The sequence below is a fragment of the Leiobunum rupestre genome, chromosome 7 (assembly GCF_980474605.1).
Source record: "Leiobunum rupestre chromosome 7, qqLeiRupe1.1.hap1, whole genome shotgun sequence".
NCBI lineage: Eukaryota > Metazoa > Arthropoda > Arachnida > Opiliones > Sclerosomatidae > Leiobunum > Leiobunum rupestre.
Genome location: NC_143390.1, coordinates 13,708,823 through 13,734,170, shown reverse-complemented (window position 1 = coordinate 13,734,170; position 25,348 = coordinate 13,708,823). Strand labels below are relative to the sequence as shown.

The 25,348-nt window shown below is 40.2% G+C and overlaps 1 protein-coding gene across 7 annotated transcripts in view; it reads right to left on the bottom strand.

Annotated features, from left to right (window-relative positions):
- LOC149934829 (putative protein kinase C delta type homolog) overlaps positions 1 to 25,348 on the bottom strand; it is a 138,053-nt gene that overhangs the window by 2,531 nt on the left and 110,174 nt on the right. For 4 of the 7 annotated variants that reach the window (XM_090181146.1, XM_090181150.1, XM_090181148.1 and 1 more), the window contains exons 8-12: positions 3,627 to 3,728; positions 2,173 to 2,414; positions 957 to 1,130; positions 781 to 872; positions 646 to 708 (exon numbers count right to left, since the gene is read on the bottom strand). In XM_090181146.1, coding sequence (XP_090037272.1) covers positions 646 to 708; positions 781 to 872; positions 957 to 1,130; positions 2,173 to 2,414; positions 3,627 to 3,728 — 673 coding nt within the window. Of the gene's footprint in view, positions 1 to 645; positions 709 to 780; positions 873 to 956; positions 1,131 to 2,172; positions 2,415 to 3,626; positions 3,729 to 4,621; positions 6,108 to 25,348 lie in introns of those variants that run through there. The other 3 variants (XM_090181149.1, XM_090181145.1, XM_090181144.1) reach the window with 3 other exon arrangements.

The window sequence follows — 25,348 nt, the reverse complement described above, 5'->3', positions numbered from 1 at the left end:
CAACCCGCACTGACAAGGAGACTACCCGAGGTGGCTATCACCGATTTTGTGTTAGGTAGACCTTAAGGTAGTATGAAAATTGCCAAAGGAAAAAGTAGTATGCAATGGGCTTTAGTTTTCATATGGCAACTGAAAATGTTTTTGATCTCTCCATTTAAAAAAGCATGAGATTTTCTCAGTTACCCAAATTTTATTAAAATTTAACCAAAATTGATAACTTTTACCCAAAATCCTTAATCAAATTTACCCATTTAAGTAGGTCAAATTCATCTTTTTGGGTAAGTTTTAAAAATATCATTTTTTCAAATTTTTTAAGTGAAACCGAGAAAAACCCATGCTTTTTTAAATGGAGATTTTTTTGTTTTGAGAGATTAAAAACATTTTCGGTTGCCATCGGAAAACTAAAGCCCATTGCAACTTTTCCCTTTGGCAATTTTCATACTACCATAAGGTTTACCTAACCCCCGAGTTTCAACAAAATCAGTGATAACCACCACGGGTAGTCTCCTCGCGAAGGTAGACGTTTCAAGCGATTAACAATAACAGTATAGGGAGTTGAATACTTCTCACTTATGAGTTATATTATACACTTCTGAAAATACCTAATTGATTAAATAATGAAACGATTAACTAAACAAAGCTTACCTGTAAACAATTCCTTTCCTGTGCAGAAATTTCAACGCGCAGATAATTTCGGCCGCGTAAAACCTGCAACGAATGACGCTAATTAGTTACGAAGCAAAGTGATGGATTTTCGAAATAGTTAGGATCGGGACGTACCTGGCCCTATCTTGATCAAACTTCCCGCTTTGTTGGATATGGTACATTAAGTCACCGCCGCACAAGTACTCCATCACGAAGAACAAGTGACTCTGTTCAAAGGTAAAATTCTATTATCAGAAATGGCTTCGGGCGAGTACCGCGCTCTGAAAAGAGTATTTTGGGAATGTAAGTACTTCGTTCTGGAAGGTGCAGAAGAGCTTGCAAAGGAAGGGATGATGTGTCCCGAGAGCCAGGACTTTCCTCTCGATCATGGTACATTCGACGTCGTCGTCCTCCAACACCACGTCTTTCTTCAGGCACTTGATCGCGAATAATTGTTGCGACGATTTCATCTCGGCTAACATCACCTTTATTCATTAAGAAAAAAAATAGCTATGACGTCCAATTAAAAAATGAAAGGCGCCTAATATAATTCAAAACGAAAGGCGCCAAAGTTAATTAAAAGCGATGGGTAAGAAATTTAGTAATAAACAAAATGACACTAAATTTAATTAAAAATTAAAGGCGACAAAATTAATAATAAACGAAATTCGCTTAATTTAATTAGAAATGAAAGGCGCCAAAATTTATAATAAACGAAAGGCGCTTAATTTAATTAGAAACGAAAGGCGTCAAAGTTAATTAAAAGCGAATGGCAACAAATTTAATAATAAACCAATGACACTAAATTTAATTAAAAATGAAAGGTGACCCAAGTTTATAATAAACGAAATGCGCTTAATTTAATTAGAAATGAAAGGCGCTAAATTTAATTAAAAACGAAGGGCCCAAAGTTAAGAATAAACGAAAGGCGCTTAATTTAATTGGAAATGAAAGGAGTTAAAATTAATTAAAAATGAAAAGCCCAAAGTTAATAATAAACGAAAGGCACTACATTTAATGGAAAATGAAAGGCAACAAAGTTAATTAAAAGCGAGGGGCAACAAATTTAGAAATTAAATGAAGCCGCCAAAGTTATAAATAATAATAAGCTAGGCTAATACCCAAGGCGCCACCTTAGGCCTAAGTCATCATGCGACTTTTGAAGCCTTTAAATCAGGTAACCGGGTTACAATGCGTAGGAGGGTGGTGGCAAACCCTGCATTCCACGCGAGCCAACAGCTCCCTACACTCACTATTACCGTTAACCTCAACAAGTTTTTATGGAAGGGGAAACCGAAGAGCTCGGGGGAAAACCCCTTAAACCATTGGGGAAAGAGCTTGCAAACTCAACGCGGAAGGAGTTGTTCCGAGTTTTCACCCAGTGCCACAAGCTGGGATCGAACCCGGCTCCTCTTGCTGCGAGGCGAAAGTACTAACCACACCGCCACCCCACGCAGTTATTTACAAGCAAAGAGCGCCAAATTAAATAAAATAGCAAACGCGAAAAGATACGTGTTTATAATGCACCTTTCCGAAGCTTCCTTTGCCCAAGACTTTGAGAAAGTTGAAATCGTCGACGGTGTACTTCCGGAACCTGATTTTGACGTCTGTTTTGGGAAGCGCTTGTTCGGTGGGAGCTCGGTTCTCCGGCTTCCAAATCGGATCCAAATTGTCGTCCGAATCCGAACCCAGAGAGCTTTTGCGGCGGATTTGAGTGGTCGGCGGAGGCGACGCTTCCGAAGACTTTTCTGATGGAGACTGAATAATGTCTGCGACGATTCAAACAACCGTTACTGCTGGCGATATTATTAGCGCCCGTAAGCCTCCCTCCCACGTAAATAGCTAGACGCCAAAACAAGAAACTCGCTTCGAAAAACCGATCAAAGCGAAGAGGTCATCCCAAAAACACGACACTTTATTTAACAATTATTGCCTTTAATTTATTTATTGATAATTTACCATATAATACTTAACTAAGGACCCCTTCTTAGTCCGCTCCCATTAAGTAAGGACCCCTTCTTAGTACGCTCCCCTTAAGTAAGGACCCCTTCTTAGTACGCTCCCCTTAAGTAAGGACCCCTTCTAAATTAGCCCGCTCCTCTTAAGTTATGACCTCTTATAGCTTAGCCCGCTCAAATTAAGTAAGGACCTCTTATAGCTTAACCCGCTCAAATTAAGTAAGGACCTCTTATAGCTTAACCCGCTCCCCTTAAGTAAGTACCTCTTATGTCCCCCTAGATTAGCCCGCTCCCCTTAAGTGAGGACCTCTAATGTCCCCCTAGCTTAGCCCGCTCCCATTAAGTGAGGACCTCTAATGTCCCCCTAGCTTAACCCGCTCCCCTTAAGTGAGGACCTCTAATGTCCCCCTAGCTTAGCCCGATCCCCTTAAGTGAGGACCTCTAATGTCCCCCTAGCTTAGCCCGATCCCCTTAAGTGAGGACCTCTAATGTCCCCCTAGCTTAGCTCGCTTTCCTAAGTTTAAGCCTGTTCAGCCTATTGGCAAATCAGTGCTATCGTCAAGTTGATGATTTTTTTCTACTTATTCGAATTGCTTTAAAATATAAACGCCCCTCTTTTCGTCACGGGAGCTGATTAATAGATACAAATCTTCAGCCGTGTTTTGTCAAGCAGTGGGGAAGAAATGTGAATTGGGACTTGTAGGTGGCATCTAGGAGCAACAAACACAAGGAGAACGCAGCTAGCCTTTAAACCCGCTAAGGCAGTGTTGTGTACGAATTTCATTGGACGAACCTTTACGCTGAACGTTTTACGGGCGGAGGGGAAGACAATTTCCGAATTTTCCCCTTCCGACGGCAGCAGGCGCTAATGCGTCTAACCAATGAAAAATGTACACGACTTTTGACGGGTTGCGTTCTCCTTGTGTGGGGTGCTGTGTTTGTTGCTCCTAGGTGGCATTTAAAACGTTCTTAAGAATGGGGGAGAAAAGAAAAGAGTCAGACTGAAAAGAATTCGGAGGATACCTCTTTTGACATTTGCTAGAGCTTCGGAGAGCAGTTTCTGGTTCACTCCGCAGAGATTTGGCACGTGTTTCTCGCATTTCTTGTGGCAGTTCGCGTTGCACTCTGAAATGAGAAAGAAAAAATATTTAAAAAAAAACTTGGGCGGTTAAATTAGCTGGATGATGAAGTAGCCATTAAAAATGGCAGCAAAATCAAGATGGCATCGGAAACCTAAATTACCCTCCTTTTCCAAGCGTTTGACATAATTAGTCCGATAAGTGATGATAGACTCGTAACCAGGTCAAAGTACTTAACATTCTAATTAGAATATGATAATGATTATTAGAGTCAAATATAGACTTTGAGATACCACTGCTTGACAAACAACTATTTCGTTTGTATTGTCAAAGATGTTGGACACATGGGCGTGCGCTGTCTTTTAAGTCAGATTGGTTAACCACATTATATTGCGCCACCTATATTCTTATTGAACAATTATTGGCCAATATAATCGCCCCACACATCAATTTCAGGATTATCACGTTTCTAAATACTTTGAGGATTTTACATTGTGAAGTTAATTATTTTTAAATTTTGAACGATAAATGGCGACTATAGACCGTTACAAGCAGGGTCCTTTCACCAGGGGCATTAGAAGCCAATTTCTAAAATCCCTAAAGTCTTACTAGATGGCGCCAGCCTTCTGAAATGTAGACATTTAATATTACTTCAAAAATATTTTTATAGTTTTTTTTATGACGAATTTTTCCCGAGTTGAGTTTTTGTTTATAGTTCTTATAAAAAAAAACTTTGCTTAAAATAATGTTAGAAGTAGTTTTCGTAATAAATCAGTTAGGTATTTATTTTCTTACCGCCAAAATGATTAAATTGGCTCCATCTAGTGTAAATAAAAACATTAAAATCGAACCTCTCCGGTCTTCCCCGCTAAATGTTTGTTTCCTTACGGAATTGGCGAATCGGTCAATTCTAAATTGATAGGAACGAATTACGGCTACCGGTATTATCGAGTTGAGTTTCGGATTTGTCCGCCGTCTTAGCAATTTCCGGAACTATAGGTTTGACTTCCGGTTTAGGTGGTTCAACTTCGGGCTCCCTCCTTTTTCTGGGTAAGCTCTCGAATCCCGAATCCGTGGACTTCCCAGATCCTCTCCAAGAGGGCGACGAGGGTGGCATCGAGACGCCGTTGTCTTTCAAATTCGGCCTCCTGCGGGCCACCAGCGGACTGGACGACGGCGGAGTGTTCAGTTTCCAGGACAACAGCCTGGACGAGCGGCGGTTGACGGACGGAATATTTTCCCGGAATTTGATGACGTTCCTTCCGCGTCGAATCCCGAAGTCGGCGCTGTTTATCCCGAAGTCGTTGAAGCGATCTTCCAAGGACACTTTTCGGATCGGTCTGTAAGTGGACGAGACGATGGGTCGGTCCCTGAGCACGGCCCGATATTCCGTCGTACTGGAGACCAAGGAACTCTTGTACAAGGAATTGCCGTAGGATAACGGACTCTTCCGGTAGGTAGGAGGAGTCGAATAGGTGGGAGAAGAGTAGCTCGGCGTTACTCCGGAGTAGCTAGAGTAGGTCGGTGACGAGGTGCGATCGAACGAGAGCCCGCCGGAGTAGGTCGGGGATGGTTTTCGGTCCATCGAGAACGGACTGGAGTAAGTCGGGGACGACGTACGATCGAACGAAGAGGACACGGACGATCCTCCGAGGGCGCTTCGCAAAGGCGGCAAACCGGACAAGGGCGAAGTAGCGATGGCCGATTGGTGGGGCCTCGAAGAAGGCGAGCGCCAACTGGAAGAGAACCCTCCGCCCATTGAGAAGTTCAAAGTCGGATCCGAGTGGCGCCAGGAAGATTCTTCCAAACGAGGCGCCACGACGTGCCTTCGAGGCAAAACGGGGGAGATCGACGAGCCAATAGTCCCCAGACGCGTCGAAGATAGTCCGTAATCGTCACCCAAACCATAAGTGGTCATCATGGGCGACATGGACACGGATCCTAAGCCCCCGTAGGAGCTGGATCCGTAGCTATCGTAAGCGGAGGACAATCCGCTCGATCTGTATCCGGGCATTCCGAGAGAGCTTCCTCCTATTCCGTACGACGACGAGGTGGGCCTCTTTCCGTGCATCGTCTTCTCGCGATTGACAAGAAACCGGGAATATTAATCACTCGATAAGAAGGACCGAATTTACATAGCGCGCTTCACTTTTGTCCCGTAATAAAAGTGACAAATCGGCGCGAATTCGTTTCGTGGGCGAGCGAGCGAAACAATGCTACGACTTGGTCCGCGAGTTTCGCGAACTTTTCTGAAGCCTTCAATTTTTGAAGTCGTCCTTTTTGTAGTAAAGACGTTCGCTTTTTCCCTTTCGACGAAGGAGCGGCGACTTCACCCTTCCCCGCGCTTCCCCCGTCGCGGCGACGAATCTGGATGGGACGCATTTTGCTGGTCGCGTGCCAGTGCCTAGCAGCACCATCAGCGACCCCGCGCTACATAGGTGCGCGCCCGAGATACGGACGGGAACTAATTTTAGAGCCTCGCCGTCCTGACGTCTAGCGCCCAGATCTATTATGATAGCTACGGGTAGAAAAGAAAGACGACGCTTGCCCGGCAAATCGTCGTATCTCTAAAAAGGATAATCTTATACTTCGCGAAAACGCTTTCTCTAGCACGTTCGAGAGACTCTAATCACTAACTAGTATTTTACAGACTTTCCAACTACCTGGTTGCGTCTAAAATACAGACAGTGCTGGCGCTAGGATTTTTGGGCCCCAGACGCTCGGCCCCAGATAAGCGTTCTCAGCCCCCCCCCCCCAAATTTGTTTTTTTGGTAAATAGTCAGAAAATTTTAGTTATGGGCTGGGGTACTTTTGCCCCGCTTATCGCCCCTAACGCCGGCCCCGAATGCGGAAGGATTTGTGACCGAAATTTGAAAAGTAGGTAAAAATTTCCTTTATTAAATGTTCACAAAACTGTTGGTCTTCCGCCCATCTCGAAGCCGTAGTACAATTCGATAAAGTTGGTTTCTCACACAACCCATAATATGTCGAAAGATCGGAAACAGTAGACTTTCCGCTCACCCCAAAAAGCCGTCAAAAATCGGATATCGTTCACCTTCAGCCCACCCCAAAACCATAAAATAATCTGAAATAGTTGATATCCACCTCCCCAGTAAGCGTAGAACCGAAATAGTTGGTTCAAATATTTTTCGAGCTTAACATAGCTACAATTAGTCGTAATTATTTTCTTTCCAGATACTATCATTAGACGCGGCTGAAGAAGGACCACGGTCCGAAAGCTCCCGAGGATTTTATTAAAATAAAATCAAGTATACCATGAAGTAACATAACTTTTATTTCAAACCTTTTTTAATCTCTAATTAGTTCAAGGGGAACGGTCAAGCTTTAACCAGTTAGATAGCTTATATAGCCCATTAAAAACTAAAATTTATGGCGAAAACCGCATCAAAAAATATTGAGTGGTTAATTTTTAATAAAATAAAGAAATTTCCGCCGGGACACCTGGTGAGAGAAGTCGGTGAGACAGGAAAACAACGTAAAAGCGCGCGCTGCAGAAGACGCGAAAAATATGCATTGCACGCGCGGTGCGTTCCAGTTATAAGAGACCTAAGCCTAAATTGCGCGATTTTAAAAGTTAGGATAGTTCGCGAATCGCTCATACGGGGTTAGGGGCGCTAGCGGCAGCCCCTAAGATGGCGGCGAAAATTCAAACCCAAACACCTGGCGTTATTTTTCGTTTCAACTTTTTGGACCAAAAGATATTTTTTCAAGACAAAAAGGGTACGTGTTAGTATATTGAACGTCTTGTTAATCTTTTGACACGAAAATAAGGCCATATTTGGAAAAGCTTGGCCGTTCCCCTTTAAAATCAGCCGAACGAACAGGCAAAAAAGGTACACAACCCCGCGAAATAAAAACGCGAAAAATACAGTTAGTACATTTGGTAAGTTGGGGTCGCTGTCGCTTCTCTGTTTCGGGGAAAGACGCGAGCGATTCTCGGTTACCAACATTTCCACCCGATCCGCCAGAAAAGAAGAGCGAAGTTCTTTCTCTATTAATGCCAGCAAATAGGCGACATCATCAAGGAAATAAAAGAGTTAGACCACCGCGTCACAGAAAAGAGCGCGCGGTGTCTGATAACCACGCGAGATCCGCCACCCGTACAGGTAGTCCAGCCTTTGATAAAAAGGGAACAGCGTTGCTTCTCACCCCCGCAAGTGCTTCCCCGCCACACGCAGGAAAAGAAGGCAAACCATCCTGCGTTGAAGCTCCGTAATGAATTCTTAAGGGACTTATGCGGGGTGGAGGATAGTCAACGCCACAGAGGGGAAATTAATATTACATGAGCAGAGTGGGGGAGTATATTCACGGCCATACCGGGGAAGGAATATTTAACGGGCAGGTTGGGGGATTATATTCACGGTCATAGTGGGGAAGGAATAATTAACGGGCAGGTTGGGGGATTATATTCACGGTCATAGCGGGGAAGGAATATTTAACGGGCAGGTTGGGGGATTATATTCACGGTCATAGCGGGGAAGGAATATTTAACGGGCAGGTTGGGGGATTATATTCACGGCAATATTAGGGGAAGGAGTATTCCATGGACAGGGGGGGGATATTATTAGGCCCTGAAAGGGGGAAGTAATATTCAACGGGCAGTTTGGGGGGCTAATATCAGGCCCTGAAAGGGGCAAGCAATATTCAACGTTCAGGTTGGCTTATTATATTCACGGCAAGATTAGGGGAAGGAATATTCCATGGACAGGTGGGGGGGATAATATCAGGCCCTGAAAGGGGGAAGTAATATTCAACGGGCAGTTTGGGGGGCTAATATCAGGCCCTGAAAGGGGCAAGCAATATTCAACGTTCAGGTTGGGGGATCATATCAGGTCCAGAAAAGGGGAAGGAATATTCAACGGGCAGGTTGAGGGGAATAATATCAGGCCCAGAAAGGGGAAGTGATATTCAACGGGCAGGTTGGGGGATTATATTCACTGTCATATTAGGGGAAGGAGTATTCCATGGACAGGTGGGGGGGGGGTCAATATCAGGCCCTGAAAGGGGGAAATAATATTCAATATTAGAAACCAAGACGGGGAAGGAGAATATTAGAAACCAAGACGGGGGAAGGAGAATATTAGAAACCAAGCCGGGGGAAGGAATATTCGACGGGCAGATTGGGGGGTCATTTTTAATGCCCAGATAGGAGGGATGTATATTCCAAAATCAGATGGAGGAGGAGCATATTAGATGCCCAAAGTGAGGGTAATAAGACACGGAGCTTCGCTCGAGCAACGTTTTACCTAAATCTTACGCGTGTGGCGGGGAAGCGTGCGAGCTGGTTTAAGGGGCAACTGCGCACCAGGTATAATAAACGGCGAGGAGTTGAAACGAAACCTCAGAACGAGAGCGAAGAAGCTGGGATGGACAGACGCCAGCCGCGAACCCGAGTTGTTCGGAGATAGAGAGATAAAAATAAAAGTAAACTTCGCGTCGAAAGCGACCATCGTGGGGGGAAGAGTTCACGGTTGAGGACGAGATAGACTGTACCCGGGTCGGCGACTGGTACGGAATTGTCGGCTAACGTTTTGATGACGCTTCCAATAAGGAAACGCATCTGGGAGTGGATCGCGGCTTTATTTCCGAAGAGGGCGGCCGATGTTTTCTTAAGTCGCCGGGGAAAGAGGAGCGAAAATATTCAACACTTCCGATTGAGCTCTTTCCGAGCGCATCCTCCAAGAACGAGCGAAAAGGTCCTCTTTTAAACTAATAAACCGTCGGCGAACGAGGGGAAATCATTAGTTTATTATCTTTTAACAAGAAAAGCGTCACTCGGTTTAGCTAGAATAAGTTTGTAAGAAAGCCTACTTTCAACAGAGCAATCGGGATCTATACAGGGTGTTTTTCCGTATAAGTTGAGCGATAGATCATAGAGCCTTTTCAGTTTCCATAGAGCCACTTTGCCAGGGTTGGACATAAGGCACTAGTCATGGCATTTGACTAATGACAATAACAATAACAATCAGCTAGGCTAATACCCAAGGCACCACCTTAGACTTAAGTCATCAAGCGACAACTAAAATTAATCGAAATCTGAGGGCTCACTAGTCAATTTTACTAGCGAAAAATTTGCCTAATTAAATATTCATAAATAATGGTGAATATGGCGTATCGTAAATTCATCATTCCCATTTTATTTAAAAAAATCTGAGGGATAATTTTAATTCTGACGGGTAAAGCAAAATGTTGAATGTCCTTCTTGTTTTTATACCCCCATTTTACCCCACTAGTCAGTGACTACTAAAATAAATTAAGGTAGGAGGCTCACTAGTCAGACTGACCCTGCACGTAGTGGCCAACCTGAGAACCTCCAAAACTGATGGATTGTCGTCTGCTAAACAGACGCTTTGTGATTTAATCTAAAGCAGGCGAAAATCCAGCGGATTAAGAGCCTCTCGTGTTCACCGCTACGTGGGTCTATGTCATTTGAATAGACTTATAGGCGGGCTCAATTTCGGCGAATTGGTTCCAACGATTCAGCGGAAGTATTTCAGAAATAAAGGAATACTTAACTATTATTTAAAATAACACAATTTCATTAATTAGTCTAGTTTTAATATATCGTGTAGAATTAAATTAAAATTTATGTAATTACTTTTAATTGATAATTGCTTCTTTTTTTAACAAATACTTGAGTGTTTCAATTAAGAATAATAAGATAAGCCTAAGGTGGTGCCTTGGATTAGCCTAAGTCTACAAGCGACTTGTAGTGTGTCCCCCCCCCCTCGAAACAAAATACTGGTTACGCCACTGGTGGAAAGTTATTCATCCCACGCGAGCCGACAGCTCCCTACACTCACCATGGCTATAAGGGTTCCCGGGAGAGTTCTATGGGTTAAAAAGAATCAAACACGTCTACTGGGTATAGGTCTTAAAACAGATACGGATACCAAAAACCTAACCCCACAAACAATTATTATTATTATCAACCAATAAAAATGGTGAAATGTGAAGGACGTAGCCATGACTTAACTTTTAAGAAATTTGTGAACGGTTCCCTTGGAGAAATAAAGCATGACTTCACTACGCTAAAAATTCAATATTTTTACACATTTCGAACGTCTCGTATCCAGAATTCAAAGAATTGGGAACTTATTTGGTGTTCAAAGATAAGCTAACGTCAGGAGCCAAGCTAAGAGATAGTTTTAGTTTTAAAAGCTTTAGTCAAAAGCGAAGACTACAAAAAAGGGGAGTATTTTATTTCCTATCCTATTTCAATTCGAAAATACAAAAGATCACTAATGCTTTTACAAACTAACATAAAATGGAAAAAACCCAACGTAGAGAGATATCTCTTCTAAGTGGATGTAAAAAATACAATTGGACATGAGCTTCCAGTCTTTTTCGGATACAATATTCAGCGGCCCTTTACCGACAGCTCCGATAAGCGCATCATCTCATTTAATATGCGAGAAAAATACGACTCAAAATTCTCCTTTTTTGTTTCGCACGAAAGAAAATATTTATAAAGGCCGATTTCCTGAGCAGCCTAAGAAACTATAAAGTATATCAACCGTGTTTCTAAGGTTCAATCGTGATCTTATTTAGGTTCTTGAGAACCTACGAGTTCATCCGTTTGCAGAGGCATTTGTTTTTCTACCCAGTGGCGCACCTAATTTTAACTGATTACTATTTTAAACTTCAAAATTAACGCGCACGCGCTTGGATGAATAAAAATATGACCACGCGCAGAATGCGGGAGGGGTTTTACTTAGAAAACCGAAAAAGGCTTAGTTTTATCATGATAAACTGTGAAAGGACGTATAGACAGAAAGGTGGGGGTTCAAGAACTTTATTCCCCCCTTTTGAATCAGTAGCAATTTCCTGTTACGCCAGAAACCGTCACTAGAGGGCATCGATATTAGTTCTTTTTATATTTTTTAAGAACCAGACCGTCCCTGTTGTTAATTAGTCCATGGTTTTATGTACCGTTATCCAGGCCATACACCATAAAAGGCGGCGGGAATTTCGAATTTCGCCTATTTTCTGTTGAATTCCTAAAGGTTCCTACGCCATGTTGTATATATAACCTCTGGTTTTAGGTGTGGAACACCAAACTTCGACCATTTCCCACTCCCTCCTATGACTTTAGATATTTTTGGCGCTGTTTAGTGACTTCCCGCCAAAATTGCTTACATGAAAAAGCATAAAAAACGACTTGAGGTTATATTCCCTTTAATCCATTTTAGAATTTCTATTGCGTAAATTTCAAAGTGATCAATAAATATTTTTAAGCTTCATTATAGCGTATATTTAGTATTTAGTATTTTTATGCTCCTAAACAATCATCAAATCGCACATTTATGTACGTGGGGATCTCGGCATTACCCGTTCTATACTTACCCTTGATTGTTTTTAGGCATGCTAGTACTAAAAATAAATTATTACAACTGTTTTTTAAATCCTTATCTATGTTAATTAATTAATGAGTACTTCGAAATATAACGAAATAGACGGTATTTTCCAAAATTGTGTAACGCGCGCGGGAATACTTAGAAATTCCACCGTTAACAGGCCAAATTCGGAAATCCAGCCGCCGATTTACCGGAAATTCGTGCTAGTATCTTTCAGCCAAACGTACCAGATATTTTGCCTTTCTTAACCTGCAATTACGTTATAGCAGATCTGGACAATCATATTCTTGAATTTCCCCAGCCCTAATTCCCGACACAGCGTGGAAAAGTAGTGTAACTCAAAATTTTAATTGGTTGTTTAAATTCATTTTTTTAATTGAAGTTGCACCATCCCAATAAGGATTTGGCACTATGACGTCATGGAACGAAGCTTATGAATTTTCTTATAGATAAATAAATGGTACACCAAAATGGCTACCATGTTATTACCCTATTAAGAATAAAATAGAAGTTTACCTTAGTTAATCATAAGCCTTTTCTCGAAAGGTAATAGGAACTTGTAAAGGTTAACGGTAATAGCTCTTTATATAAAATACGAGAGGTCACGTGATTACTTTAGATTCATCGTGCAGTTAAAGTTAGAGAGCGCGCGCATATTTTTGTTTTTGTTGAGCTCGCGCGAAAACGCAAGAGACCCTCTACACGGAAATATTAGGAAGCGCGCGCTCCAAAAAATAACACTTTTTATACATGTATGCGTATATATTATTTTACAGAAAGAGCTTAAAATTAATTTGGCGCGTGAAAATACGCCGCCATGTTAGGGTATAAAAGCCGGTAAATATGCCTGCCAGAGTTGCCAGAAAACTTTTAAGAATCTCGCCCAAAGTATGTGAAAAACCAGCCCAATTTCCGTCCAAACCAAAATCCGAGATTTTACGAAACCGCCCAATTCCCGCCCGAGGCAAAATAGCATTATGGCCCTTCAGTTCTTAAATTCATGCCGACAAGATAGTTTTTACTCGAATAACAATAAAAAGGGCGAGTCACTGTGCCCTTTCCTAGGTCCCTCTAAGCCGAAAAATAGGCAGAAATCGTCAATTTTTATTTATTTTTTAATTACCCGCATTGCTCCACCATAAGACCTACTATTGATCATCAACTCTCAATTTAAAGAAACAAAATCACTTAGTTCAAGTTAGTTATCAATCAAACAAATTATCAAAGGGAACAAAAGAAAAGATTGAAATGTTTTTTATTAAATATGAATGAATAAAATTTAAAGGAAACAATTTTTAATAGGTTTTAAGAATTAAAATATCGATGATCAGTCACGGGGTTTGATGCAAAAAGTAGTAATAATAAAACATTGACGAAAAATCAAATTTCAAAAAATATCAGCTTCAACTTTTGAAACCCGCCCAAAAACCGGCCTTCCCCGGAACTACCTTCGAAAAGGAGCCCAATTTGGGCGGGAAACCGCCCATCTGACAACTGTGATGCCTGCTATACCTCCCAATGTAAAGGTACTGTCACGCGCTAAAACGTAATTTGGAAATCGGCCAATAGTAAGTGTAGGGATCTGTTGGCTCGCGTGGCATGAAGGGCTTGCCACCACCCTCATACGCATTGTCACCCGGCCACCTGTTTCGAGGCGATAAAAGCCTAGCTGATGATTATTATTTATTTATTTAACTCATTCGACCGATACTGGATGGCGCTCTAGAATTTAAAAAATGGCGTTTGTTTGGGAGGATCTGAGGCAGTAGATCCCGCTAGTGGGCTTGAAAGTAAACACACACGTTTTCAGTAACATAAATGGGTTCTATCTATATAAAAAAATCTCACTCAGGGTGTCAGTACCAGCCGTTCCTCTAAATGCATTTTACGTTACAAGCTGTCCGCAACTTTGAAACGAAACAAGCGTATAGCCTCAAAACACCGGGAAAAACGTTTCGGTAAACGGCTATCGACTTGGTTTTTAGCCCTGACAAAAAACGTGTAGACAGGAATAAAATGGGCTGAGAAGAAAAAAGGTTTAGAGAAATTCGTTCAAGATGGCGGCCATGGTTCAAAGGCGGGTGGTGATGGAGCGAAAACGGAATAACGCGAGACTTTCATTATCGAGGCGATGACGTCAGGTGAAAGCTACATATACCTTTTAGAGGGTTGGATAATGGCTTGTTGTACACTCTGTTTGAAAAGTCTTCGACAGCTGAAATTTTTGCCCTCTTTTTAATTCTGCTAGAAAACTATAATAGATAGTTCGATGAAACCAATTGCAACTTTTATTTATTTTCCAATATCCTTCGTTATTTATTGGTTTCGTCCGCCAAAAATTAATAGTTTGGCGGGAACCGTCAAAACTCATTTTTGACAACTTTTTAAATATTGGTTCTACGGCACTGACTCGCGCGTTTTTGAATTCACAATGGTTGATTCATATTTAGAAAGTGGAAAAATTATCCCTCTACAACCAACGGTTGAGAAGTTATAGCGTTTCCAAACTTTCCTCGAAACTAGAAAACACCTAAAATGCATCAAGCGATTATAAATAACGCAACTTCGACGACAATTTGGAAACGCGATAACTTCTCAACCGTTGGTTGTAGAGGGATAATTTTTCCACTTTCTAAATATGAACCGGCCATTGTGAATTCAAAAACGCGCGAGTCAGTGCCGTAGAACCAATATTTAAATAGTTGTCAAAAATGAGTTTTGACGGTTCCCGCCAAACTATTAATTTTTGGCGGACGAAACCAATAAATAACGAAAGATATTGGAAAATAAATAAAAGTTGCAATTGGTTTCATTGAGCTATCTATGATAGTTTTCTAGCAGAATTAAAAAGAGGGCAAAAATTTCAGCTGTCGAAGACTTTTCAAACAGAGTGTACAACGGCTTCTTGGCAAATGTAACAGTCGCCGAAACAAAAATAAAACTGTTTGTTTTATAAAGGGGCCTTTTATCTCCATTAAGAATCTCACAAAAGAGAAAACCGGGAGGTCGCAGCTCCGACGACGACATTCTTTCGAGTTTTCGACGGCGTACACTTTTGATAATTTACAGAAATAAAACAGATTAACTTCTCGAAAAAGAAATCAATTAGTTATAAAATAGAGAAGTAAATTCTGGTGGCAATGAAAATCGCGACGGACAATTAAGTAAAGAGGGGAATAAATAAAATACTAGTTGATCCGGGAAAATCAAGAAATCGGACGAAAAATCCCGAAATCGGGCGATAAATCGGAAAATCCGACAAAAAATCAAATATTTAAATTTTTACTTTTGATAAAAATCAAGAAATTGGGTGAAAAATCAAAATATCGGCGAAAATCAAGAAATTGGGCGAAAAATAAAAATATCGGCGAAAATCAAGAAATTGGGCGAAAAATCAAAATAGTCGAAAATCAAGAAATGGGGCGAAAAATCAAAATAGTCGAAAATCAAGAAATGGGGCGAAAAATCAAAATAGTCGAAAATCAAGAAATGGGGCGAAAAATCAAAATAGTCGAAAATCAAGAAATGGGGCGAAAAATCAAAATAGTCGAAAATCAAGAAATGGGGCGAAAAATCAAAATAGTCGAAAATCAAGAAATGGGGCGAAAAATCAAAATAGTCGAAAATCAAGAAATGGGGCGAAAAATCAAAATAGTCGAAAATCAAGAAATGGGGCGAAAAATCAAAATAGTCGAAAATCAAGAAATGGGGCGAAAAATCAAAATAGTCGAAAATCAAGAAATGGGGCGAAAAATCAAAATAGTCGAAAATCAAGAAATGGGGCGAAAAATCAAAATAGTCGAAAATCAAGAAATGGGGCGAAAAATCAAAATAGTCGAAAATCAAGAAATGGGGCGAAAAATCAAAATAGTCGAAAATCAAGAAATGGGGCGAAAAATCAAAATAGTCGAAAATCAAGAAATGGGGCGAAAAATCAAAATAGTCGAAAATCAAGAAATGGGGCGAAAAATCAAAATAGTCGAAAATCAAGAAATGGGGCGAAAAATCAAAAGTCGAAAATCAAGAAATGGGGCGAAAAATCAAAATAGTCGAAAATCAAGAAATGGGGCGAAAAATCAAAAGTCGAAAATCAAGAAATAGGGCGAAAAAATTCAAAAAAATTGGGTGATAAAGTAAAAAATCGGGTAAAAATTACAAAAATTAACTGAAAAATAAAACAAATTGGCGAAAAATCAAAATATCTCAGGAAAACTATAAGTTAATCAAAAAAGGCGAGTAATAAAGAAATCAACTAAAAATTCAACCAAATCTGTTGAGCAAATTCAAAATTCGACTGTTAATATATTTCCAACGCAAAATCAATGGATTGCATTATCCACGATTTAGACGCAGTACACTTTCTCGTGAATAGTCGAAGCAAAATTTATAAGTGAAATCGCGATTCGATGATTCTAAAAGGTTAAAAAAGTGGTAGCTCTGCACAAGGACAGTAGATACAGGGACGAGAAAGCAGGGGAAAAAATTTCGATTTTAAACGTCTTCATATTCACGGGGAGTTAGATGTAAACAAACCGCGGCCTTTGTTAAGACGTGGTTCACCATGAACAGTATTATTATAGTTAGTTTTTACCATTTTGATGTTAAATTAGAAATAAAACTACGAGCGTAAAAAAAATAAGCCTCGTCAAGAACCGCCAATACACTTTCTCGTCCCTGTATCTACTTGTCCTTGCTCTGCAGCGTAATAAAACGCGAAGGAAGCATTCCGTTCTATCGCGAAAGGGCCAGCTTGTTTCCTCGACTACGGTTACATGGGGGACCTAAAGGAAGGTCGTCTTTCGCGAACGTCGACGTTCAAAAAAGGGGAGCGGTTACATCCCAAGGTCGTTCGAGAAAATGCTTTAGAAGGTTTTTCCCGAAACGAGTTTTTTTTGGTAGGATAAGAAAGGGGTGTGGGGTTGTGGCCAAGGATGTGGCTTGTGTTTGCTGGTCATTTTGGCAAAAGATAAGTATTTTAAGTTAAAACCGATAGTAGAAAAGTTCAACTTTAATGCACCGTTATAATTTAAATAAAAATAATGTATTAGTTAGTGTTGTAAGTCGGAAAATTACCGAGGCCTTTTTTTCCGGAAAATTTTCCGTATTTTTCCGAAAAATATTAAAAACGTTTTCATTCCATGATTTTTCTAATATATTGTTTGCAAATTTAAATAAAGCGGAATTTTCACCTCATTTTTTCTAATCTAAAAGTAAAACTAAACCTATAGACTAGTTTAAACTGGTTGAAATGTAACACTATTAATGTTTTGTAGGATGTTTACTGATATTAGTCATTTTAAATCGATAAAAAGTTTAAAACATTAAAAACCCTTAAAAAGTAATTTATGTTTAAATTTTTTATTTTTCCGATTTGCGGAAAATTTTCCGCATTTTATTTTTCCGGAAAATTAACAACCCTAGTATTAGTTAAATAACTTTGAAAACTGTGAGTGGTATTGTTAGAGAGGAAAATGGCAAAATTGTATTTATAGGCTCTTTTTTAAAGTTTTAATTTTTAATTTTTTGAGTTGTCTTTAAAGAGTTAGTTGTTTATTTTTTCTTGTTTTCTTGTTAATTGTTATTGTTCTCTTTCCCAGAAGGTTTTTATTTTTTTAGAAAAGAAGTTGTTTTTTAAAATGTATTATTTGGCAAAATATTTTTCTACCACGGATGGCGCTGGTGACGCTAAGTAGCCCCTACAGATATTTGGGGGCTTTACCTGATTACACTGGAGTACCTATGGAAAGGGAACACTATCAAGTTTTCGTGTTGATCGATCTCGGTTCTTTATGATCTATAAATTAGTTAATTGACGCTTTGTTATAAATTCATTAACAAAATTTTTAATATTTGAAAATTGCGAACAATCCAAGCAAACCTAAGCTAATTAAGAGCCAAAATGAAAAACTACGGTCAGTGTTATTCCCTTATTAATTCTAGTACAAATTTTTTATTTCAGTTCAAATAAATATCTGAGAATCTGAAATTTAATGTTCGCTAATTATAAATATTAAAAAAATAAATTCCCTTAAAATTCACACGTGTAAACACGAAACAGAAATTAAATTTCCCGCTATCTCCTATAAATTAGGCTGCACCTCAGTACTTCTATCAAAAGTATTGCTTCTATGCATTGGGGGAACGCCCATAAGTATCTGAAGGGGCTACACAGTGTCGGGCGCGCCATCTATTTGCCACTTTTTCTTTAGCCAAACTCTCCTATGGTAGAATTGCTAAGTGATCGAACCATCTCTCTACAACCCTGGTTAAGTCGGCGTATCTCTCCGAACGTCGACGTTCGTGCGGTTACGTGAGAAAAACAAACGTCGACGTTTCCTTACGTCGACGCTCCGAGCTCCATGTAACCGTAGTTGAAAAGAGGAAGCCCGGGAGTCGCGTTGTTTTCGTCGCTTCCACGATAAATTCTCTTCCATTTCGCCGCCCTTCAGCTTATTCACATTTTTCTCTTCCCCTTCGACGAGACACACATATATTTATCGCTCTTTTAAAACGGACAATTTGCCAAGAAAAGAAAGAATTCCAGTTATTACGAAGACTTGAATAATTGCGGAGAAACGAACTTTGAAGAATGAGGAATTCAATTGATTTCAGCGAATTTCTCAGACGAAGAATTTTCAAATATAAATGCGCGGAGTAGCTCAAAAATAGAACAAAAACGACCAAATTCTTATTGGTGGTGGAAAGTATTTTAATTAATATTTTTAATATTAAAATTGTAATTCTTTTTTTAATCTTAAAGGACCTTAAAGACCTAGGATTTCTTCTGCCTGTTTTCCTTTAAGTTTACTTCCCGCCGCGCAAATATTCGGGTGGTAGGCCAACGTGTTTTGCGGTTTTCCTACCACGAGGATATTTGCGCGGCGGGAAGTAAACTTAAAGGAAAACAGGCAGAAGAAAACCTAGGTCTTTAAGTTAAATTTTGTCAAGCAAAAATTTATTCTATAGCAGGAATCCATACCTCTACTTCGAATGCTTGTCGCGGCAGATTTTCGTCTCGATGTGGCTGACGCGAGGGGTCGGACACTTGCCATTATTTTGTACGGGATTTCGGGATTTCGTAGAGATATTGGCGATTTTATCATTACTTTTTGAAGTGATTTTGGGATTTCAATGTTAATTTACCATAGAGAGAGTTGAAAGATTTTGCGATTTTAGACAAAGTGTACGGGATTTTGGGAAATGTCCGACCCCTCGGGGTGACGGGTTTTTTTACGTCACTAAACAAAAAAACAACGTGAGAGGGGAGTAGGGGATTTTTTATATCGTAGGCGGGGCCAAAGCCGTCAGAGTGATCTTACCATACGCGATACGACAGGATAAGCATTCCAAGTAGAGGTATGGATTCCCGATTCTAGTTAAAGAAAAAATATGTAGTGTTTTACCCCTTACCGAGACTTGTTTAGAATTAACCAAAATTAGGATAAAATTGGGTAAACGCTTCGTTACAATATCGTTCATCGTTAAGCCCTCTGAATTCGAATCTATGGTAGGAGTTCTTAAAGGGGCTCCAAAGTTCGGTAGCAAAATGTGTGTAAAGTCAGTAAAGTGTGAAATTTACGGTTGACTCTGCCCGCCTCTGCCAAGTGAGTGAGGGGTGGGGGGGGGGGGGGGAATGAAAAGCATGCTGAATTTTCTTTTTTTTGCCACCGAACTTTGGAGCCCCTTTAATTATCTTTGATTTAACCTAACTTAACCAAAAAAAACTAGGCCTAGCAATCGATACGCGAAATTCAACGACCATCGAATGACGTAATACGCAGCCAATGAAAATTGGGAACTATTGCTACGTTTAGTCACTTCTGTACGAATATAAATATTTTAGCAGTTCATTTGAGACAAAACTGGTCGAGCATTTCGTATAAAGAGTTAATTTCTTTACGCAGTGTCAGCTGATTCTATAGGGCTGAAATTCCCAACCTCTTCTTTGCTTTGGTTTTCAATTTAGAACTACCCAAATACGACAAAACTACCCGACTGATTTTCGAAAAACAAATATTTTGTCCAGCAAATCGACCAAAAATCAGATCCCACTAAAATAATAGAAAAGTTCGATTCCTGTACTAAAATAGGCCTGGTTACGTAACATTTTCATTTAGATAATTTAGGGCCGACCCCTTTGTAGAGTCTACGCGAAACCAAGTAATGAGGACACTCCGGCCAAACCTTCAACTTCCTTCTTTTGAACTTAAGTCACTGCTGTGACCGCGAATATTCGAGGACACACAAGCGCGAGGAAATGAGGGGTAATTTGGCTGACTACAAAACTTTCTCGTCCCACTCTCCTCGTCACGTTGTCAAACGGCTTAAAATACGAGCTTCGTTTTCTTGTTCGTCTTTTTTAAGAGGACCCTAAAAAAGTGTCTTACGCCAACAGAAAGCCACGTTAAAACGATACGCTTTTGGAGTGAAAATAAGGCTGGCACTTGCTCAATCGAATTTAGCGCGGATATTAATTTGGTTTCGGCGAAGATGGGGGTCCCGCATTTGAAGGCGGCTTTTAACTAATTGGAAAATATATTACCCAAATTCACCGTAGTGGATCTATTCAGGCGGATATGGTTGGGTTGGAACTTAGCGGGTCTCCCTATTCAGGACGGTGATGTCAATCAACCGGCGTAGAAATTAATAATAAATCAAAATAGGATAATTTCAAATTAGAATCTTTCCAATTCCAAAAGACTACCTAAACAAATGTAAGTGCTAATATAAACTTTCAGAAAATTTCGTAAAACGTTTCCGGGAAGTTACGAAATACGTTTCCGGGAAGTTACGAAATACGCTTCCGGAAAGTCACGAAATACCTTTAGGAAAGTCACGAAATATACTTCCGGAAAGTCACGAAATACGCTTCTGGAAAGTCACGAAATACGCTTCTGGAAAGTCACGAAATACGCTTCTGGAAAGTCACGAAATACGCTTCCGGAAAGTCACGAAATACGCTTCCGGAAAGTCACGAAATACGCTTCCGGAAAGTCACGAAATACGCTTCCGGAAAGTCACGAAATACCTTTTGGAAAGTTACGAAATACACTTCCGGAAAGTCACGAAATATACTTCCGGAAAGTCACGAAATACCTTTTGGAAAGTTACGAAATACACTTCCGGAAAGTCACGAAATACGCTTCCGGAAAGTCACGAAATATACTTCCGGAAAGTCACGAAATACGCTTCTGGAAAGTCACGAAATACGCTTCCGGAAAGTCACGAAATATACTTCCGGAAAGTCACGAAATACCTTTTGGAAAGTTACGAAATACACTTCCGGAAAGTCACGAAATACGCTTCCGGAAAGTCACGAAATATACTTCCGGAAAGTCACGAAATACGCTTCTGGAAAGTCACGAAATACGCTTCTGGAAAGTCACGAAATACGCTTCTGGAAAGTCACGAAATACGCTTCCGGAAAGTTACGAAATACGTTTCCGGGAAGTTACGAAATACGCTTCCGGAAAGTCACGAAATACCTTTAGGAAAGTCACGAAATATACTTCCGGAAAGTCACGAAATACCTTTTGGAAAGTTACGAAATACCTTTTGGAAAGTTACGAAATACCTTTTGGAAAGTTACGAAATACACTTCCGGAAAGTCACGAAATACGCTTCCGGAAAGTCACGAAATATACTTCCGGAAAGTCACGAAATATACTTCCGGAAAGTCACGAAATATACTTCCGGAAAGTCACGAAATATACTTCCGGAAAGTCACGAAATATACTTCCGGAAAGTCACGAAATATACTTCCGGAAAGTCACGAAATATACTTCCGGAAAGTCACGAAATATACTTCCGGAAAGTCACGAAATATACTTCCGGAAAGTCACGAAATATACTTCCGGAAAGTCACGAAATATACTTCCGGAAAGTCACGAAATATACTTCCGGAAAGTCACGAAATATACTTCCGGAAAGTCACGAAATATACTTCCGGAAAGTCACGAAATATACTTCCGGAAAGTCACGAAATATACTTCCGGAAAGTCACGAAATATACTTCCGGAAAGTCACGAAATATACTTCCGGAAAGTCACGAAATATACTTCCGGAAAGTCACGAAATATACTTCCGGAAAGTCACGAAATATACTTCCGGAAAGTCACGAAATACGCTTCCGGAAAGTCACGAAATACGCTTCCGGAAAGTTACGAAATACGTTTCCGGGAAGTTACGAAATACGCTTCCGGAAAGTCACGAAATACCTTTAGGAAAGTCACGAAATATACTTCCGGAAAGTCACGAAATACGCTTCTGGAAAGTCACGAAATACGCTTCTGGAAAGTCACGAAATACGCTTCCGGAAAGTTACGAAATACGTTTCCGGGAAGTTACGAAATACGTTTCCGGGAAGTTACGAAATACGTTTCCGGGAAGTTACGAAATACGCTTACGGAAAGTCACGAAATACCTTTAGGAAAGTCACGAAATATACTTCCGGAAAGTCACGAAATACGCTTCTGGAAAGTCACGAAATACGCTTCTGGAAAGTCACGAAATACGCTTCCGGAAAGTTACGAAATACGTTTCCGGGAAGTTACGAAATACGCTTCCGGAAAGTCACGAAATACCTTTAGGAAAGTCACGAAATATACTTCCGGAAAGTCACGAAATATACTTCCGGAAAGTCACGAAATACGCTTCCGGAAAGTCACGAAATATACTTCCGGAAAGTCACGAAATACGCTTCCGGAAAGTTACGAAATACGTTTCCGGGAAGTTACGAAATACGCTTCCGGAAAGTCACGAAATACCTTTAGGAAAGTCACGAAATATACTTCCGGAAAGTCACGAAATACGCTTCTGGAAAGTCACGAAATACGCTTCTGGAAAGTCACGAAATACGCTTCCGGAAAGTCACGAAATACCTTTAGGAAAGTCACGAAATATACTTCCGGAAAGTCACGAAATACGCTTCTGGAAAGTCACGAAATACGCTTCTGGAAAGTCACGAAATACGCTTCTGGAAAGTCACGAAATACGCTTCCGGAAAGTCACGAAATACGCTTCCGGAAAGTCACGAAATACGCTTCCGGAAAGTCACGAAATACGCTTCCGGAAAGTTACGAAATACGTTTCCGGGAAGTTACGAAATACGCTTCCGGAAAGTCACGAAATACCTTTAGGAAAGTCACGAAATACGTTTCCGGAAAGTCACGAAATACGCTTCTGGAAAGTCACGAAATACGCTTCTGGAAAGTCACGAAATACGCTTCCGGAAAGTTACGAAATACTTTTCCGGGAAGTTACGAAATACGCTTCCGGAAAGTCACGAAATACCTTTAGGAAAGTCACGAAATATACTTCCGGAAAGTCACGAAATACGCTTCTGGAAAGTCACGAAATACGCTTCCGGAAAGTTACGAAATACGTTTCCGGGAAGTTACGAAATACGCTTCCGGAAAGTCACGAAATACCTTTCGGAAAGTCACGAAATATACTTCCGGAAAGTCACGAAATACGCTTCTGGAAAGTCACGAAATACGCTTCCGGAAAGTCACGAAATACGCTTCCGGAAAGTCACGAAATACGCTTCCGGAAAGTCACGAAATACGCTTCCGGAAAGTCACGAAATACCTTTAGGAAAGTCACGAAATATACTTCCGGAAAGTCACGAAATACCTTTTGGAAAGTTACGAAATACCTTTTGGAAAGTTACGAAATACCTTTTGGAAAGTTACGAAATACACTTCCGGAAAGTCACGAAATATGCTTCCGGAAAGTCACGAAATATACTTCCGGAAAGTCACGAAATATACTTCCGGAAAGTCACGAAATATACTTCCGGAAAGTCACGAAATATACTTCCGGAAAGTCACGAAATATACTTCCGGAAAGTCACGAAATATACTTCCGGAAAGTCACGAAATATACTTCCGGAAAGTCACGAAATATACTTCCGGAAAGTCACGAAATACGCTTCCGGAAAGTCACGAAATATACTTCCGGAAAGTCACGAAATACGCTTCCGGAAAGTTACGAAATACGCTTCCGGAAAGTTACGAAATACGTTTCCGGAAAGTTACGAAATACGCTTCCGGAAAGTTACGAAATACGCTTCCGGAAAGTTACGAAATACTTTTCTGGAAATCTGGAAATATTTAAGAAATATCGGAAATATTTAAGAAATATCGGAAATATTTAAGAATTATAGGAAATATTTGGAAATTAGAAATCTGGTGTACAATTTTTTACTAAGTGGCTACCCCCTCGGGTCTAATACAGCTGTTGACCGAAAATACTTGGTCCGACGATCCCTACTTGGCTAAGAAGGGGATTTTATTCTCCGCCGAGATCTACTACGAAGTATATCTTTACGTTTAAAAATTTATCACGTTCCTTTAATCTGAAAAGTAAACTTTTCGAAGAAGAGGGGGGGCAAATAAATAAAAAAAAAGTCTTCGAACCATTAATTTGGAAGCCCCTAATTTTTCTCGTCGGCAGGGATTTTTTTCAACGCATTATCATTTGAACGTTTCGATTTGACTTGCAAATAGGGGTATTCCTTTCGGACGCGCAACGAGCGCCGCGGCGTACTCTCGCGGAGGACGGGAGCGGGAGGGCTTACGTCATAAATTCTTTATCTCGGTCGTTTTAAAGAGGCGAAAGAAGGCGCAAATCGGCCGTGACTAATCGAAAATGGAAACATTCCGGCGCCTGTGCCAATTCGCGACCCCGCCAAAGGAACTTGTCATATAAATTGCACGCGCAATTCCTACCAAAGCTGCCAGTCGCGAGTACCTCCTCATTTTAATCATCATCTTCGTTTTGAAGTAGTTATCAGCTTTCGTTTCCATATGCATCATTTAATTTTTAACTTAATGTTAAAATCCTCCCACTTTTGAAATGTAATTTCGGGTTAAAATCCTCCCATTTTTTAAATGTAATTTCCGGTTAAAATTACCCCATTTTTGAAATGTAATTTCGGGTTAGAATCCTCCCACTTTCGAAATGTAATTTCCGGTTAAAATACTTCCACTTTCTAAGTATAATTTCGGGTTAAAATACTTCCACTTTCTAAGTATAATTTCGGGTTAAAATACTTCCACTTTCTAAGTGTAATTTCTGGTTAAAACACTTCCACTTTCTAAGTGTAATTTCTGGTTAAAATACTTCCACTTTCTAAGTGTAATTTCTGGTTAAAACACTTCCACTTTCTAAGTGTAATTTCTGGTTAAAACACTTCCACTTTCTAATTGTAATTTCGGGTTAAAATTATCCCATTTTTGAAATGTAATTTCGGGTTAAAATCCTCCCACTTTTGAAATTTAATTTA